Genomic DNA, 20,185 nt, shown 5'->3' on the forward strand with positions numbered 1-20,185 from the left:
AATCTCATCATAGAGTGGGAACCCTGAACACACACACAATGTCTTTCGCACTTTTCATGGAGAAGCTAAGGCTGTCCCCCTTGAAGTATGTGAACAGTGGTTAAATGAAACGTTACCAAATTTACTTCAAGGATACAGTTAAAATGATGTTTTCAATATTGATGAAATGGGTTTATTTTTTAAATGTCTTCCAAATAAGACTATGATGTTTAAGGATAAAAACTGCTAAGAGGGTAAAATGAGCAAGGAACGTTTGGCTGTCCTAGTTGGAGGAAATGCGTCTGGGACAGAGAAATTGCCCTTACTTGTTATCGGAAAATACCGAAATCCCCGATGTTTCAAGAATGTAAAAATCGTATCCTTTGGATTACAAGTCTAACAAAAAGTTTTGGATGACATCAGTTTTATTTGAAAACTATGTAAGAAAATTGGATCGGAAATTCTTCGCTAAAAAAAAGAAAAGTGATACTCTTTATGGATAAATGCACAGTGCATAGTGATCTACCTAATTTGAAAGCAGTAAACTTGCAGTTTCTCTCGCCAAACACAACAGCAAAGTTGCAGCCGATGGACCAGGGTATCATAAAGTGCTTGTCAGAAAAATGATTTTAAATATTATAGGCATTTAGAAGATTTGTAATTAATAAGCATTAATTAAATAATTTGACAATATTTTGAAAGTCCAAAACCGAAACTAACGGTAAGTCGAACTTCCAATGTGTCGAAATTTTTCGTTAGTCCTATCAGATTCGAGTTATCGCGAATTCACTGTAATATGTGTAGAGAGAAATTGTAAAAATAAAATGATTTTTATTTTTTGCCCTTGTATATTAGGTATAATTTGCAATTCCTTCAATCAGCTCCAAATAACATTTGAGAGAGCGTTTTCCCTGTTTTTTTCTTTCACTTTGGCTACCATTTTTTAAGCACCTGTTGGATATTAGTTTTATGTGAATAAAAAAAATTGCTTTTCCATTTTTCTATAGTTTATAGTCTTATGAAAAGCTGATTTCTCTTGCAAAAATATTTAATGCTGTATTGGTTTAACTTTGTAATTGTGAACCCCATGACAGAATCACGGCGACTTTGGCGCAGAACCGTTAGAGTTCTTCCAGAAAGACTTTTCTTTTGAAGAATAAAAAAATTTACTTTTCTTTTCTACAGAAATTTACATACATGTAATATTCAAATCATGCATTTAGATAATCACTTTTTCACACGCTGAATTTACGCAGATAGTATTGTAAATCAGAGTAATGATTCGATTGTATTTTCGGCAGTTATTGATGTTGATTTTCACATGGATTTTGAATATCCCGATATATTTCAAACGCCATGTAAAATTCGAATCGTGCATTCGAGTATTTACTTTGCAAGGCAATAATTCTATCGAATTTTCGGCAGTTATTGCTATTGATATCTGCATAGTTTTTAAATCTGATATTTTTTATACAATAATATTATTCATTACAACAACCTAATCTTGAAACAAAACAAAAATGCAAAGAGGGAAATAATTTGTGAGTCCCCCTAGCAAAATGCACGAATATCACCCATAATATTAGAATAAAAAATTATTACATGTTCAATTGAAAAAAATTATATAGTTTCTTCTTGTAAACACAGCACTTTTGCTAGTTTAAATTAGTAACATATATGTTTGTTATTATTAAAAGTATCTTGCAGAAAGATATTAGTACTAGAGATTTTTGTCTCAGAAATCTTGAAAAAATTCTACCACAGGAACTGTAACATACTCTGTTATTTTTTTAGTTCATTTTTATATCTATGTTATATTAAGAAGATATATTTGTACTATGTTCTGAATAATAAATTTATTTTTGTCCTCAGATATTTTCCTTTGTGTATATAATAAAGTTAATTATCTATAACTATATTTAATTCCTTATTTGCATATATATATTTGCAGTTTGTTATCATTGAACTATATTTAAATAAATGCATTTTTTAATTTATTTAACCTTCAATAGAATGCTGCAATGCATATCCTAAGAAATGGCATTCCAACTTTAATGTCAAAGCTCAGGCCCAAGCTCATAGTTATAGATTCTGTTGCATCACTCCTACGTTCAGATCTTGAATCTATAAATGAAAGGACTACTAAAATCCAAGAAATTGGAGCTGAGATATGGAAATTAGCTAATGTATTTGGATTAGCAGTCATTTGTGTTAATCAAGTAAGTTTTATCAAAATCTTGATTGTTCTTATTTACCTAGTGTCCAACAATTTTGATTGATTTCAATATATTAAAAATCTCAGGAACAAAAAGTGATAGAAGAATTAAACAAACTGTATTTTTATTGTGAAAGCTTTAAAAATTTCATACAAAATGTTCGAAGTGTAGTTCTAAAAGTTGTTAACATGCAACGTTATATATGCTGTGCAGAGTTCTTGAAAAGAAGACAATTCCTGTAGGACTGTGATATCAAATCTATGATATTCCAAATTCCAATCAAACAAGAAAAAAACAGTGTTCAATTTATCCTAATAACTCGGTACAAAAATTCCTTTCATTTTCCAACTCTAAAACTGATTGTTCTAGTCGTAGATATTTTGCAGATATGTTGGCAAATTTTGTAACTAATTTCCAAAACTTCTTTACAAAAGTTGACAGAATTCACAATAAACACAGGGTGCATAGCGTTTTTAAAAAGTGCTTAAAGGTGCTTATTTTTGATTTACTTTTTCTAAAAGCCCTTAAAGGTGCTTTTTTTATTTGGGGTTTGTAAAAAGTGTTTAATTTTCTATCTTTCAAAAAGATATTTTTTCTTTGCTGTATCGATTGTTGTTCTAAATTATAAAAAAAATGCATTATTTTCACAATTCTCTCTGGAATATTTATCAAAAACTAGTTATATTATCATGATTATGTCAAATTTTTGAATTTTATTGATTTTATGTTTATAAATTAAGTACTTTAAACGATAGAAAGAATAATTTTTGTTACTGTGCAGATCCTAATTACGATTTTTTTGGAACTTGATTAAATTATTGAGTGCTTGAAAAATACTTAAAAGGTGCTTATTTTTTAATTGAAAAACTGGCTACGCACCCTGAAACATAGTATGTTCCATTCCTCTATAACCTTTTTCTTCGAGATTTTTTATTTTGAAATTAGTCAGCTATCTGCTGCAATGAGTGATTTACATTTTTTTCCCTTCATTTTATTTCCATTTAAATTAGGTGTCTGGCCAGTTTAAAAAGAATGAAACTTCTCAAGCTTCTTACATAACTGATGTACCATCATTGGGACTACTTTGGTCAAACATCCTAACTACAAGAATGAAGATTTCTAAAAAAGTATCTCAGACTGGACCAGCAACCAGAACTTTAGAATGTGTTTACTCTTCATACATTCCAAATATATCTTTAGACTTCTTTATATCTGAAAAAGGAATAAGTTTTGTGTAATTTCCAAAATTTTATTTTATTATTTATTAAAAAGTTTGTTATTTTTAAAGGCAGTTAATTTTGTGTATAAAATTTTAAAGTATATTTGAAATGTATAAATTTTTAAAATAGTATACTTTTTCTTATAAATGCAAATAAAATAATGTTTTATTTATTCCTAGTGATTATACTATTTACTATAGAAAGATTGTAAGGATATTAACATTATAATTTTGCATTCAAAAATTCCCTTTCGTGAAGAGCTGCTTGCATTACATTATTCTTAAGAAGATAAGGAGTTTCCCCAAATATATAAGCAAATAATCTTAACAAATGCCAAAATATTATATTTTTCATAGTGTAAGCAAGAAATGTAGGGATTCAAAAAAAATTATAGTTTGTAAACCATAGTTTGATTTTATAAGACTACATATTCATTTGTTATTTAGGTATTTCTAAAATACAATATTAGTCAAAGAACATATAAAAAGCAGTAGGTTAATGAAGACAAAAAAATGTGTAAGTGGAAAAATCATTCTTAGTAACTGACATAAGTGAGCACAAAGAACGGGATAATGCTTTCCAAAGGTAATAAACCCGACTTTTTCATCACTGATATGTTAGATATTACACAATGATATAAGATTCTAATATGTTATTATAATCATGTAATAAGTTAAAAAGTTTGGCCCATTTAAAAGAATGAGACAAGAATTAGTAATTTTGGGCCTGATACTACAGTAAAAATTGGTGAGCTCTGCTTGCAAAATTATTTGCTTGTCTTGAAATATACTTCTTTTTAAAATGTCTAACAATTAATTTTGGAGTTTATTACCTATAACTAAATATTTTGTAATTTAGTTTTTGGATTTAGACATTTTAGTTTTATAGGACTCTGAAAGATATGTGCCTAGCGCATTTTTTAAACTAAAAGTAAAGCATTCCTGCAACTGCCCATTGTGTGTCAGGGGGTCATGGAGGTTAAGGCTCCACTATTTCGTAAGCAACAGCATGATTGTGGCATTGCGTTCAAGATGCCTTTACTTCCCAGAAAAGTTAGTTCCCATCTATCTGAAGGTGGATGGGCTTCGAGCCGACACTGGGGACCAAACCCCAGTTCTTCATAACGACAGTTCAGTGCCTTAACCATTGAGGCTCGCATTCTTTAATTATTCAAATTGTGAAAATAATTCTCTTAAATTAATAATTTTCACTGGCTTCATTGGTTATTATTAATAACCAATAAATCACATTGACCATGACATATATATTTTCTATTTACAGGGCCAGATTAAAGAGGGGTTACTAATGCTGGAGCCCCAGACCCTATATTTTTTAGGGACCTCTAAAGTTTATGAAGGTAAAATTAATTTTTCAGATTTTCTAAAACAATTACTAGATATTTTTACTCATAATGCCTTACAATTTTCCTTTAGAATCATTGAAATTTTCATGTATTTTTAATTGTAAAATTCGGGAAATAAATTATATCTTTGCCTCTCACTTTTTTCTGTTTGAACTCTTTTTAGTGGGGTAAGAAGTATTTCTGTACCTAATTTTTTTTCTTTTAGTCACAAGTTCTTGGTTTTTTATTCTAATTTTCTGTATTCATCTATGAAACCCGTACAATTGTGTGGGCTTTCTGTTAGCAAAAATATACAAATTTAGTAACAACAGAAAATTTCCAATTTGTTACTTTCAGTTTTTAAAATTTGTATGTTTGGTAGTTTTTGCTGACATAAACAATTTTTGAATATTAATGGTTAATGTAATTATTTTTGTAAAAAAAAAATTTTAAACTAGAAAATTTCGAAAAGCTTTTTTTAATTACTGTAAAACAAGTTTAATTAGAACGAAATTTCATCAGAAGTTTCTATATTTTTTAATAATTTGGTATAGGTAGAGCCCCAAAGTCACACATTAGCCCCCATCATGCCTTAAACCCAACCCTGGCCTATATATAAACTTTTAAATTTATAAATTATGTTGATAAGTCATGTTATGAAAAAAGAAACTTTAACTGCTGAAAATAATTTAATTAAAATTATCCTTGTTATTAAATCTTATTATAAACAAAGGAAATCAGTAAAATGGAACTGCTGTATTTTAATTTTCATGTTCTTGCTTTTTTTATTAGTTTATTATTGTTTGAATTAAAGACAAAGCAAATGTAACAATTCGCAATAAATTTTATTCTTAAAACACAACAAAAAATATTTAACAGCTACACTTCATTTTTACATCAATACATTTATTTCTATAAATAAGGCTGCACTATCGCTTAGCTGTTGCTTTAAAACAATAACTGCGTGGGAATGTTTTTCAACAATTCATAATTCTAGTTTTTTAAACTATAATTGGTTGTACATATAAATAACTAAAAAGAGTGATATGATTATCACAGAAGTTTAAAAATACTAGAAAAACATACTTCAAATCAGTAAATCTTCGTAAAACATTTGGAAAAACTTCTTTCAAGTTTTCATCAATAAATTTCTATTTTAAGACAACAATATTAAGTCAAGGAAAAAATATAGCAAACAATTATAAAATTAATATTTCTTTAATATAATTTATTACATTTTCAAATATAAAATAAAATGGCAGTCTTATGAAGAGTATATATATTGTCAGTAAATTTGATAAAAAAAGACTAAAGAAAAATATTAAGCTCATTTTACACAACATGTTGAAAAATTCTGATATAGTGAATCAATTTATTCTGATTGCTTTTAAGTGTGCCAAATTATTTTCATATTACTAATAGGCATATTCACAAACCTTTAAAGCACAAAAGAAAACAATAGTTAAATACACATTTCTATCTAAATTTAACTATTTACAAGAAATGTAGTGCTTCCAGCTTAAATCCAACGAGTTCACTCTGTTACTTCTCTTATTTCAATTCCCTAGCCTCCTCATTTATGTAAACATGTTTTCCAACATTTATTCCTAGAATAACTCATATCTGAAATTTAAACAACCTTTCAATTTCTCAGATTTATCGAAATTCCCATTGCCAAAAGATATTATTTAATAACACTATAAACAATGTATTTACTCACTCGCATGTCCTGTAATGCTTTTTACCCATAAATAAACATTCAGAGTATCACACATAATTAAAAAATAAAGTGGAGAAAAAAAAGCAAAACAACCCTGCATTCACTAAGTTACAAATCTAGACCTGAAATAAATTAAATTTAAAATATATATTTCATCAATCAACAAAAGATTAAAACTTTTTCAAGGATTTAATTTTATCAGTTTCTCTCAAGTTTTCAACCTAACATTTAAAGAAAGAAAAAACCTGAAATTCTTAGTTATTTATTCTAAACCAGATTTTTTCTTCTTGGAAATTGGATATTTATTTAATCCTATCAAAGAGTTTTATAATCTTTTAATACCTATGGAGAGGATCTGTAACTCGGCTAAGCTTACTTAAAACAAAAAGAGGTTATTTAGAGCTTCTTATGGATGTGTAATTTATTATCTAAGCTAGTTATAAAATAGCCAAAAAGAATTATCGCAGCATTTCTAAAGTGCATGATAATGTAAAAATTAACCATATTTTAGAAAATGGTTTTTTAATAGTACTAAGAATGTTAAAGAATAATCAACTGTCAAAAGTAAAGTTTTCCAAACTTTGCTAATTAGGAAAAAAGTAATATAAATGTATCAATCACTAGAAAACTCAACAACTTAGTTTATGGTTATTGTTTTAAATAATAATCAACAAAATATACTACCCTTGCTTAAAATAGGTACCTAAAATAAAGCATAAAATCTTATATATAAAAAATTCAGATTTTGTGTAATATGTATTTACAAACATACAACCCAAGAATAATGAAAGGCAATTTCCATTTTTGACAATTGTTAAAATTTCTTAAGAAATAATAAACAAAGAACTATAACTTCAAAGGTCATGTGATTAGTCAATCACATAATTTCAGAGATTTGAGGGACAAGCAATTAATTATGAACTAGAAAGATTGTTTTTGAGCACTGTATACCAGAAAATAACTAGCATAAATATTTAAGGAAATATGGGCGTTCAAAATTGAAGCTGCCTTAGTTTTGTAAAGGAAACCTATAAGAAATATTAATAAATGAGCAAAGGTTATCTAAATTTCATACCCTCTAAAAAAGTATTAAGTTGCCAAAAATGTTTTATACAGTGGTGTATAAGACAGTGACATATAACGAAGAATTTCTCTTTTAATAACAATATAAACTTCGTAAATGAGAAAAACAAATCATAAAAAAAAAACTTAACAAAAGGAAGAAATATGTAAATTTGGCAAAAATAAATGAGATTATTCATGGTCTTGTCATTCAGTTTGCACCACATACTTCTAATTATTTTAACGCAAATATAACATTAATTTATAGGATAATTCTTTTTTTTTAATTCAATACATCTGTTATTATGAATAAATAGCTTATTAGTACAAATTTAAAAAAATATTTTGTTAAAATTACTACATTTTTTCGATATTTAAAAGTTGAAGTGACGCTAAAAAAAAAATTCGACATAGCGAGTGTTTGAGATACCAAGTTTAGAACTAAACTTGTCATCTCTATGATGTTCTAAAAAGTAGAAAAATATATTCTAAATAGAACTCTAAAAATGTTTATCTTATGTTTATAATAATTGTTAACAATAAGTCTAAATACAGCAATGATAATTTTTAAAAGTAAGATAAAAATAATTATGCATTAAATAGAAAAGAATCTGTTTACAATGAACTTACATTGTGATTTTTCGGAAAAGATTCATTTTCTATTTTGAATACTATTCAACCTAACAAGGTTTTGAGTAGAAACTCTTTGACATAGGAAATCAAATTAACATTAGGTGGACATGTATTGCCAACGGGAAAAATATTTTTTTGACATAGCAAGGTTTTCGAGAGTAGGTATACTGTATTTTACGGTAACATCTTTAAAATTATTTTATAAAATGAAAAGTCTTAAATTATATCATTTTCAAGAAAAAAAGTTTTTCTTTAGTGTCATCTTTTTAAAGCACCTGAAAAATTTTACTTTAAATGACTTTTTTTTTAAAATTATGAGATTAAGTCACACTTTATAATAAGTCAGTGAAACAAAACTATTACAACAAAAACATAAAAGAATATAACCATAAATAAACACTTACACAACATTGTAATTACAATTAAGTGGTAGCAGTGACTATGTTTTACAGAACTAGGAACAAAAGATGCAGTAAGGAAGCAGAGGTATATAGAAAAATTACTACAATTGGTACAAAAATAAAGATAAAAAAAGAAATTAATGCAAAATCTTCTAATATCCAGAAAACAACATGCTCCATATTTTTGAATTGATGTAATATAAATAAAAGCATTGTAAATGTGTTTTTATTTTTGAAGCACTGCAAATTTTGATTTTCTATAAGCTTTTTAATTGTGAAGTAAATGTCATTAACTAATAAATGTATAATAAAACAGGTACTTTCTGGCTAGTTGGAGCAAAGAGATTTAACAATTTTTTCCATATTTTTATTCTTTTGTGAATATCCATTTTGTTCAGTCTTTAAAAAAAATTAATTAAATAAAAAATAGTAAGAGAAAATAAAAAATGTTGACGACTTTTCGCTAGTTTCCAATTAACCAAAAAGTACCTAAAAAAATTCTATAGTAAGAAAATACAGGAATAATGACATCTAACTACTCACATTATGAGTAGCTTAACTGGGCTTTAAACAAAAAAGGGATAGCAAGGAGAACGAAACAACAAACCATACTAAAAAGCATGTTAACTAGGAATTTCTTTAAGCAAATTGGTATTGACTATAACAAATGATATTTAAAACGAAAGACTATACTGAAATTGAATAAAAACAACAGTATGATGCTTTTCATCTTTTTCATAAGCAGATTTTATATTTGTGCTAGATGTATAGTAGAGGTATTTATTGCACTACAATTATTATAATAATGATAAAAGAATATTCAAATATACATAAAGAATATTCAAAATTTAATAAAATCTTTTGAAATTGTGAGAGACAATTTTTTTTATCCCTTTACAACAATAAAGCTACAGACTGTTTTTTTTTTTAAAAAAATAGTTTTGTACAAACATAAATTAGGCATCCCACAATAATTAAAATGAAATGTTTAGAGTATGTTTTAATTTTAAAAAAAGTCTGCAAAAGTCACCATTTTCAGAGAATTAAAACCTCTGTATTGTAGGGATAAAATAGGGTCAATTTCTTTCTGTTTTATTTAATAAATAAAATTGACAATAACAATTTTAATTAAATAAAAACAAATACTATTAAAATAAAGATTCTTAACAAAACAAAATAATTTAAGAAAAATATCTAGCATTCTCAATTGAATTTACATCAAGAATTTTTTTCACCACTAAAAAAATACTTCTTTAACAATTGTTGGGAGGCATTAATAATACCCCATGAAATAAAGGCTCTACTATAGTTGATATGGACCCCCATGTACATTTTTCTTATACTCCTTCCTCTCTCTTCATATGTTTGCTTAAAGGCTTGAGAAAAAGTCATAAAGGGAGCGTTGTAGCATACTTGCATTTTAGTTTTTATAACATTGGCTGGATAAAATATTGTACTAGTCAAAGCTCCTACCACAGCACCAGTGACAAAATCATGTAACACATTTTCAAGCGTAGAATGAGAATGTGGCAAAAAATCTCTAACTTGATCTCTCAAGCCAAAGAATACTATATTAGATCCTGAATTACGAAATAAAATAGGCGTTAATCCCCTATAGTATTCCTTAAAACCACACTTTCTCATTTCTGCAAAGGCATGATAAGTATTCTTAAACTTATTATTATAATGTCCATCTTGTAACAAAGTTTGAACCCTTTCTAGTGGAGTAAGAAGTGCTTCTGTGCCACCTGCTAAAGTTGCCGCAACAGAGAGAATAATAAAACTATTCAGAGATGGAAAAGATTCAGATAAATGGCTTTTATACGCTTTCAGTGAACCAAACATCAAAGAAACATTTGTAGTTTTTTGTAATAATGGGGGAAAGCATCCTCTATACAAGAATTGCAAACCTTCCTTTTTAATTTGATTCAATGCAAGCTGGGAGTTTACACCATGTAGCATTTGGCGAAACATAATTTTGTTAATAGGAAAGGTTATGACTATATTTACAAATCCGGATCCAAAACCGCAAATAAATTCTTCATAATTTTTCAAGTTTTTAGGAGAAAAACTGATATCCGATTGTATCTGTCTTCTAGATGTGGATTCAATCACCATTTTGTTGGTACAACACATTACTCTGGAAAATAAGAAGAAAAATAAGCAAAATTCATTTAGACTAAAAAATATAAATACTTCAGATATAAACATTATAAATTAGCATTTTAAAAAATAAAATGATAATGGCTTCAACAAAATCAATTAATTAACAAAATCAATTAATTAACTTCAAATAATTAACAAAAATCTGTCCATCATTCAATAACCAAATGTCTGCATTTTTGATAATTAATTATTGCTGCAATTGTATATAAATAACATATTTTTGTCATTTAACTACCAGTGATTAACTGGAAAATGATGAATTTTCATCAATGTGGACAAATATGTGTTAAAGTTGTTAAAAAGATTTTTTTTTAAATATACATTCTTACTGACAGTAAACAGAAAGGAATAGTTTCAAAAAAAATTTTTTTTTGAAGGCCTAACTCTTAATAGTTTTTTATTAAAAAGAATGGTCTAAAAAAGATTAGATTGATCCTTTCTCCAAAAATGTTCTATTTCCTTTTATACTATTAGTATTCAAACTAAAGCTTGAAGCAGGTTAATCATGCTTAGGAAAAGTTTTCGTAAAAAGCACTTATAAATTAAACAAAGATGTTATTTGTTTGATGATTTAGGTAAACGGTTCTAGAGATTAAGCAATTTGTTTTTATGAGTAAATTCTGTAATGTTTCCACTTTTAGCTTCCAATAAAACTAATATTACAGAGATATCCTTCAATATCAAGCTACTCAATAAGTATGTTCCATTTAATAGAAATAAAAAAAAATTACTTTGAGTATGATCAGAAAATTTCAGTTTATTTTGCCATAAAATTGTCTGAAATAAATTTTTTTACAAAACTATTGTTGTATTCACATTTTATTTTATAAAAAGAATGAGAAAAAAAAATTTGTTATAGGATATTATGAAATAATATCTTTATTTTAAAAACATCAGTGACTAAAAAAAATCTAAAAAATAAACTTTATCTGCAAGTATTATTATCCCAATCAATTTATTGATAAAAGAGAAAATATGGTATTGTAGGGGACTAATTCAGGTGGTCGAAATTAAATTAAGCAGTCATAGTTTTCTAACTTTCACACATAAGAACAAAATCTTAAGTGTGCAAAATAAATACAAAAAGATCACTAATTTTTATTGTTTTTAACCATCAATGAATTTAAATTTATGATAACTCACGAAATTTTCTTCATTGGTCTGTCATATTGAGAAGGACATTTAGAGATTAATAATTGAGCGGAGGTCAACCCAAAGTCACCCTCATGCCAACGAAGACCTTGGTAAAAAATTTAGCAATACTTTTAAAAGGACAATTTGAACTTTAAAAGAAGAAAAAAAAATTAGGGAAGATACGAGAATATTTAAAAGATTAAATTTTTAGACTTTTATGTTTCTTACAATTTTAATTGTTAAACGTAATACGAATAAATGTACTAAAATTATTATACAAGCTATTGAACACTTACTTTCAAAAGACTCCATAACATATATTAATTTAAGTTTAATCAACGTTAATAAGGTAAAATAATACTAAATGAATTAAAATGTATACATGAACAAGTAAATAGACTTTTCAGTACAACATTTAGTGTCTAGACGTCCAGTAAATTTCTGCAACAAGCTAGAATAGCTTTATTACTATAAAAATTATAGCAAAACCTCACAATTAATATTACAATTATCAATAGCCAAAGTTCTTAAAAAATGTTTGTTCAAAAATATTACATCATGATCTACCAATAAAATCATTTAATTAAATGTGCCTAGCACAAAAATAAGTGAATTTAAAAAAAAAAAATTTAGTTGGTAAACAGTTGACAACCAATATTAAACAAACTAAACTCATCACAGATAAGCATAGTTCTGGAAATAGACATTTAGTAAAAAAATAAGTCTAGTTAAATGCAACAAAAACTTGAGCATTAAAAAAATATTTCGAATGGAATTTCTAGAAATCTTTTCGTTAAATACGTACCAATTTATAAGTATTAAATTGTCAAAAGTATTTTTTCCTGCATCCACATGATATAAGAATTATTTTGCTTCCAGAAGATTTCGATCAATCGAGAGTACATTAAAATATTGTATTAATAACTATATTTTTTAGGAAACAATGATAATGATTTTTGCACGTATAAACGGAACAAACATGAATATAAAACATAATTAATGCATTATTTATTTATTGCAGTATACTCATCTCGTCGTCTGCACAAGTTGAGACATCAAAACTTATAGCTTACCGTATAAAAAGAAAAATAACGACAGCTTAGTAAAATGCACAGTCTCATTTGAGACTGGAATAATCACATGGAAGAGTTAACAAATTCTGTTGATGATCTAAATAATTGAAAACAGCAATAAAAATTAAATCGAAACTCGAAACTACTATTTTAATTTCTATACTATGACCATAACCATTTAATAACTCTGATTGGTAGCGCCCTCTATTAGGAATAGGGTTATTTGTTTTTGTTTACATTAAAAAAATTAAAATGTGTTGGAAGCAAGTTAATGCGTGGATATAATTTGTTTAGTTTTCTCTTTAAATAAGCAATTTGTAGTTGTAGGAATTTGTTGAAAATGACTCAGCTGTGTTTATTTAAATATTCATAAAAAAAATCTTTTTAAGTTTCGTGTTAACGTAAATTATAAAAAGTATTTACCGGCTTCATCATGCATCGTCGGCAACTAAATAGAAATGAAGTATTGATTACCTATTAAACTGTTATTTTTTGATGATTTTTATTTGTTTTGGATGATTTTAATCTTTTTCTTTTCTTTTTTTCGTTTTAGAATAAATCTCCGTCTTACAATGATAACTCAGCTGTTAATAACAGTGTGCCTGAAAATGACGTTCGACTGTCATCGTCTGCTTATCAAAGATTTTGCGATCGCATTTCTTTCATGAAATACATTTTTCTCATTCTTGTTATTCCACCTTTATTGAATTATGCGTCTTTAAAACGAGAACTAGCTATGCTGATGCCAACCGAGGGTGAGTTACATTAAAATTAGGTATTTTGATATACGTTTTCTAACATAAGGTATAGAGCCACTGAATTAGAATTGATAGTATAGGAGCCTTAATAAGGTACAATGATTTTGTATTCTTACAGAGATGCCAACTTGCTCCGGACAGCAAATATATATTTTGAAGTGGTAGTTTATCAATTGTGATTCTTGGTTTAATAAATTCAATTCAGTAGATTTTTATCCACCACTATTTCTAAACAATTCAGTGGGTTATATAATTCACCACTTTATAGGAGTTATGTCATGCTATACGTTATAAAAAGCAAGCAAAAATAGTCAAATATTTGCAAAATTCACTTCGTAATTATCTACCGTTTTAGTAATTATTTTGGCGTGTCCGGAGCAGTTGGTATCTCTGTTCTTAAATCTAAATAGTTTTCATTCTTCTCACGACTCCTCTCATTTGAGCAATTGTATCTAAACCGAAATACTAATTTTGGTAACCTATGACCAGTGACTTGCTAGAAACTAAAAACAGAAAAGGATGAAGGGGAGATTTTTGTATTGTGATCTGTGGCAGAATAACTGCCAAGTCTTGGAAACTTCCGGGCAGTGGCCCACCAGAAACGGAAAAAAAAAAAAAAGCATGATCGAAAAGGACTAGCTCGTAAGTTATAACTCGTAGCCACCCCCGGGCAAGCACTTACATATTTTTTTTTTTTTAAATTTGCAAGTTTAAAATCTATTGATCTCCTTGGCAATTGTAGTGGGCACTACAGATCACAGTACGGAAGTATCCCCCACCTTGGTGCGACAGATCATGATACGGAAATATCTCCAAGACAAATCAAACAGTTCATATAATATCCTTTTTAATAGAGTATGATAAACAAAATTAATTTCATAAACTACCAGCATTTCTAAAAAGTTAAGCCAGTAAAGTGGGTTGGCATTAACTGGTAAGTCAAATCAGTATAATATTGTTCAATACAAAGTTTTTATACTCTTTTAAAAATCCAACTTCAAATAAATGCACACCACCCAACCATGGCCAAGCAACTAGTCCTATTTTTCAGAACTTTATCTTTTAACTGTCATGTCAGGAATACTGCATAGTTTTGACCCTAGCCAGATGACTGGACTGCACTGGTAGCCATCTCTTCAAGCTGAGACACTACAACCAACATGTTTAGTTGACTGCCAGGATCAATTTCACAAACTTAGCTCAACAACAGCGGTATAACAACTGCTTGAAACTGAGCCATTAGAGTGGTGTTTGAATAAACATGTTAGGAACATTGTATTTATTATAATTGTGTTCTTCTTTTAAAATGTCTTGAAAAGTATATGATTGTTTTTCCTTACATTGTTTTTCCTTAAAAGTATATGATTGTTTTATATTTTTGTTTTTAGGGCAACAGGTTGATATGGGTTGGGGACAGAAAATGTTCATCAGCTGTATTGGGGAAGGCATACCGACAAGTAATTATAAAAATTTATTGTATTTACTTATGGAAGAAATTATATGAAGTTGAAATGTAAATCCCATGATTCTTTTTTCTATACTTATTTTGTTATTTTAAAATATTTGCATTATTTAATACTTTTTGTTATAAATTTTGTGTTAAAGTATTTCATATTCATTGAAAAAGACATGTGGATGTGCAAAGTGCATTAATTTATTATATAATTGGAAATTTAATTTTTAACCTTTGACTTTCAATAGTAAAAAATTTTTATTTGCGTAAATATATATTTAATTTTTTGTTACACTTATATTGTACTTTTTCTGAGTTTAAATTATCTATATAATATATTTAGGTTTAAGGATTCGATAAACCACGTACTCTTAATTGAAACAAAAAGCTTCATCTTTTACATTCGTACAAATATTTCTTTCAGGGCATCATTATTTTATTAATATCTTTTTTAATGTGAGAAAAATAATTCACATTCATAAATGACTTCATCAGGGATTGTAAAAAGCATACTAAATTATTTTAAGAATATTGTTGAGCAATTTAAAAAGTTTTATTGATGAAATTTAATAAGATAGAGATATCTGTATTAAAATTGATTGTTATCCTCTCTATTCCCTTTTAATTTCTATTCAAAGATTAAATTTTTAGTTCTAGGTAATAACATTTTAAGTCAAGATAAGTTTGACTTCTGCCACAAATATGGATCTCACCATTAGTGAAGATAAAACTAAATTTATGAAATCTGTACCCTCAACTGTAAACCACTGCTCCTCCATGTATTAATGGTCTCACTTAATACAAAGTCAATTAATTGAAATGCGTTTGCACAATAATCAACTACGCAAACAAGCTTCAAGCAGAAATTGATAACAAAATAAAAATGCTCAAAAGTGTTTCTTTGGACCAAGAAGACAACTAAGATCAAAATAAATCATTCAAAAAGTTAAAATAAAATTTTATCGGACTCTTATTCTGCTCTATACCAGAAGTTTCCTACTTACATGAGGCCGGGGGCTGCAATTAAAAACACCAGTCAAATGGCGGGCCGCAACTTTATAAAAATTTTATATAGGATTCTTTTTATGTTTGAAGGAACATTAAATATTACTGTCAGATTTTTATCAAGTTGTACTAAACAAAAGTATTAAATTGCAAATTAAAATAAGAAGTAGATTTTTACATGAGAAATATTTGTTTTGCATCATTGGTGTGTTAAATTTTACAGAAACAAAGAAATTAAGTTTTTAAATGAAGAAAAGTACTTTTAACCCATATAGATTTTTATACTGAAATTGTCCGCAAAAAAATGACAACTGATATATTTTAGTTCGCTGGCCAAATGTGGTCTGCGGGCCACTAGTTGGTAACCACTGCTCTATACAAATAAAACTGGGACTCATAATGCAGACACTCAGTGCACCCTGAATATTTTTGAAAGAACTGTCCTAATGGCTATGTTGTACAAGAGAAAGGCCGTTAACAAATTAGGTGTAACTTTGAGTTATTTAAGCTGCCACCGATAACACAGGTAATTAGAAGTGATATGTTAAAATGGATAGGTTAAGATTCTCCAGACATGCCCATGGGAAAGCCCAGAATGTAATGTAGCTAAAATTGCCATTTTCAATAGTCCTCTGGGATCTCGGGCCAGAAAAAAACCTCCAACTGTAAAAGTCATAAGTGTCTTGAAGATAAAAAATTGGAGAGGAGTCACCATAGATAGGAATGGTTGGATAGTGCATGTAGTTGAGACATTCAATGGCTGTTATGATCACAGATAAGAAGAATGTAAGTTTACTTTCAGAAGCCGCCAGTTAGCAGCCTATTCTACTCCTCATCGGTTTTGACAAAGACTGCAAATTTTATTTTTCATTTTCAAAAGATTGTGCTTTTTAAAACTGAATTTTAAACAGTTTAACTAAGCATCTGTTTAAAATCAAATTATAATTTTTCTTTTCAATTCTTTTGAAAAAAAATCGAATTCGCTTTTTGAAACTAGAAACCAAATAAGAGTTTGAATTGTTTTTTTCTTTTTTTTTCTTTTTAATTGTCATCATTTTGATGGAAAAATGAGTGGTAATATAAATGTGCAACTTTGAATTTAAAATCCATTTCTATAAAAATAATGTTTCTGGCAAAACAATCATTCAAGGTGAAAATCGTTTGACAGTTATATTTTATTTTTTTATTTAATATTTTTTATAAATAAATTGTTGCCAAATGTTTTTTCCAAAATTCTATGACCAAAAGAAAAACAGCAAAGGCTTTAGATCAAGTTTTATGTCATTTATTTTGTTTGCTTTTGTTGAATACAAATAGATTTGTATATTATTTTGCTTTTTCCATCATTATTTTTTAGATTAACCTTTGAAAGCAGTAATGTATACTGTCAGCGTGTATCATGGATCACCATTGTTAACCATTTTTGCATTTGAATTTGGTCATTATAGTCTAGAAATATACTCGTTTGAAGTAAAAAATGAATTTTAACCTCATTTATTTTACTTGGAAAAATTCCTATACGTGTTTTATTTTACCTTAGAGTGAAAAAATCTTCCATTACATAAATGTAGTTTACAGTTTTTTTTTTTTTTTCTTTTTTTTTTCTTTCTTTTTTTTTGAATTTGTGCTTATTGCTTTTATAAGTTATGTATTCTATAATTCTTTCAAACCTGTTAGATATAAATGAAAATATGCTATAATGGAAACAGTCTATGAGTTTTCCTAAAAATTAAAATTGTTATGTCCTAATTTTATTTTATAGTCATTTTGTATGGTCTTACTTTTTATTTAGTCATATTAGATGCTCCTACTGGGGGAACTTCTGATGTATGGTACCTTGTCCAACGTGAATTAGCCAAAATTTCAAAGGTACTTATTGTAGATTTGGAAAAAATATTCTTATTATTTAAAAGTTAGATCAGGCTTTTTTAATTTTTGCTTATCATTTCAGGTTTGTGTTTATGATCGTGCAGGTCTGGGTTACAGCGACCTTCCATTTGTGGTAAGATCTTGGTTCCCATTTATAATTAGTAAGTTATGTAACACAGAGACATCTTTAACTTTTCAAAGTGCGCACAATTTACTTGACTACAGACTTTGCAATTGATCAAATTTATTGTTTCCACCGAACAATAAAATTCCTTTGTTTGGTAAAACTTTTTCAATGTTTAAAATAATTTTGTAGGAAAATAAGCTGATTATTAAAAGAGCGCATGCTAAATACGTAACAAATAATAATATTTAATTAATAATTTTCAAAAACTTTGGGACTATTCCTACTACACTCGACAGGGATCAAACTAATTTACCTACATTGGCTTATTAATAAATAAATAGGGAGAAAAAGAGATGGTTTTAAAGTTTTTACAAAGTTTAAATATACTAGAGGCTAAATCGATTCCCTCACTGTTTTATTCTTTTTTTACTTTGACCCTTCAAATTTCTTCAGAAGTGTAAAGTGTATTTCTATCCTGTAGTTCCTTTTCTCTCTCTTGATGACAAATTGGAATTTGTCATCTATATGCTACACATCTCTTTACATGTGAGAAAAAAAGAAAATTCAAAATTTTCAGAGGAAAACAAATTTGATTGTTTTTCGTTTTATTTTTAAAACACATGGTCCCAAAAGCTTGATTTTTGTTTTATAAAACACTGTTATGCACTTTAAGAATGGTTTTAACATGTTTTGATATTATAGCAATTCTTGGAGATTTGATTTTTAAAAGCCATTGATTTCATTATTAGTGATGGTTACTGTACATATTTATGCATTATACAGTCAAACCTCGAACTTGAAGGGAGAGGAGGAAAAATTCGAGATACCGAAAATTCGTATTATCAAAAATCGCATGTTATCAATGGTAAAATAAAGAAAAATGCTCTTTACATACCTTATTTACTATTCCATATTTATTCTAAAAACACTTTTTGCACTTAAAAAGATTTAATAGTTGTTTGCTTTAGAGATGTGTAAGAAAGTTTGTCTATAACACTTTCTAAGTGGACTATGGCTTTAAATTTCTCCATTGACATATTCAGCTGCCTCTCAATAAATCTCCTTACAGTGTCCACTGCAGAAAATGTTTGTTTGAGAATTGATTATGATTATGAGAATTGGCTTTGTATTCTTAATTTTTTTTTTTTCTTTGGAATTTTTTTTTTATTTTCAGAAAAAAAATCTACGCTATTTATGGAAAAAAATTCAAGTTATTGAGGATTAGAAAAAAAATTTCGAGAAATCAAGGTTTTTTTAACATTGAGTGTATAGGAAATTTGAAGAGAATTTATTTTTCTTCGAGGTATCGAAAAATTCGTGAAATCGAGTTAGCGAGGTTCGACTGTATTACAAATATAAGTTTATTATTAAAATATTTTATTTGACACTCAACAGGATATTTACATAAAAACAGCATAACATGTATAAAAAGTACTATACAGAGATTGTAAATCAACATATCTATCTATTAAGTAAACCAATTGAATGTTTTCAACTTTTTACTTTACAGCAACAGATTTAACATTTTAGAGTCCACTCCACTGACTCTGTGTCACAAAACTTACTCATTATTTGAGTAATTTAGTTTATTTACAATCAACGGTCTTTCATGATATTTAAATGTTAAGTTCCAAGAAAGTATTGCTTACATTAAGGGTGCACAACCTGCGGCCCGCGGGCCAAATGCGGCCCTTCGACTACTGAAGTGCGGCCCGCGAGAGCTTCTAAACACAATAACAAATTTTTTAAAAATGGCAATTTTTAATCGCACTTTTAAGTCGTCACGTTTTGACACAATCAATTTTAACAGATTCTTTAGTAAATGTACGTTTAACGCGCTTTCTTTAAGCTGATTTTATAGTAAATATAAATGATTTTTTTTAAACAGTTATTTCCGCTTTTCTACGTGATTTCGAAAATCCCGAATTTTTATTACGACGCGAGTTTCAAATCGCAAATTTAAATAATCACTTTTCTTGCACTTTATTTGTGACGATTTCATCTTAAATCTAAGTGATTTTTTATCT

At 27.7% G+C, this 20,185-nt stretch overlaps 3 protein-coding genes across 4 annotated transcripts in view; 2 read left to right on the plus strand and 1 right to left on the minus strand.

The window, feature by feature from the left end:
• The first annotated feature begins 1,970 nt into the window (after positions 1–1,970).
• On the plus strand, positions 1,971–4,915 carry LOC122271309 (DNA repair protein XRCC3-like). Its single transcript, XM_043052158.2, has 3 exons — positions 1,971–2,198; positions 3,206–3,429; positions 4,697–4,915. Exons 1-3 carry the CDS (start codon positions 2,001–2,003, stop codon positions 4,719–4,721), a joined length of 447 nt encoding a protein of 148 aa, XP_042908092.1. The 5' UTR covers positions 1,971–2,000; the 3' UTR covers positions 4,722–4,915.
• A 668-nt stretch (positions 4,916–5,583) lies between these two features.
• LOC107451155 (mitochondrial nicotinamide adenine dinucleotide transporter SLC25A51) lies at positions 5,584–13,089 on the minus strand. 2 transcript variants are annotated; one of them, XM_016067170.3, is made up of 2 exons: positions 12,947–13,089; positions 5,584–10,713 (listed from the first exon to the last, which is right to left on the minus strand). In XM_016067170.3, the coding sequence occupies exon 2, from the start codon at positions 10,707–10,709 to the stop codon at positions 9,792–9,794; it is 918 nt and encodes a 305-aa protein (XP_015922656.1). In that variant the 5' UTR covers positions 10,710–10,713; positions 12,947–13,089; the 3' UTR covers positions 5,584–9,791. The 2 variants fall into 2 exon arrangements, with proteins under 2 accessions (XP_015922656.1, XP_015922655.1); XM_016067169.3 differs by having other exon boundaries at positions 12,679–12,986.
• A 68-nt stretch (positions 13,090–13,157) lies between these two features.
• Positions 13,158–20,185, plus strand: part of LOC107451154 (uncharacterized) — a 20,248-nt gene continuing 13,220 nt past the window's right edge. The window contains exons 1-5 of the mRNA XM_016067168.3: positions 13,158–13,409; positions 13,500–13,701; positions 15,093–15,161; positions 17,955–18,031; positions 18,114–18,164. Of these exons, the coding sequence (XP_015922654.1) occupies positions 13,380–13,409; positions 13,500–13,701; positions 15,093–15,161; positions 17,955–18,031; positions 18,114–18,164 (429 nt within the window). The 5' untranslated portion in view covers positions 13,158–13,379. The remainder of the gene's footprint in view (positions 13,410–13,499; positions 13,702–15,092; positions 15,162–17,954; positions 18,032–18,113; positions 18,165–20,185) is intronic.

This window comes from Parasteatoda tepidariorum, chromosome 6 (assembly GCF_043381705.1).
Source record: "Parasteatoda tepidariorum isolate YZ-2023 chromosome 6, CAS_Ptep_4.0, whole genome shotgun sequence".
Classification (NCBI taxonomy): Eukaryota; Metazoa; Arthropoda; class Arachnida; order Araneae; family Theridiidae; genus Parasteatoda; species Parasteatoda tepidariorum.

Bases quoted from the DNA above. Each gene is read 5' to 3' on its own strand.
- LOC122271309 (XM_043052158.2), top strand. From the start codon at position 2,001: ATGCATATCCTAAGAAATGGCATTCCAACTTTAATGTCAAAGCTCAGG. The intron at 2,199-3,205 runs GTAAGTTTTATC...CATTTAAATTAG, and splicing joins CAGTCATTTGTGTTAATCAA to GTGTCTGGCCAGTTTAAAAA. The intron at 3,430-4,696 runs GTAATTTCCAAA...TTCTATTTACAG, and splicing joins GAAAAAGGAATAAGTTTTGT to GGCCAGATTAAAGAGGGGTT.
- LOC107451155 (XM_016067170.3), bottom strand. From the start codon at position 10,709: ATGTGTTGTACCAACAAAATGGTGATTGAATCCACATCTAGAAGACAG.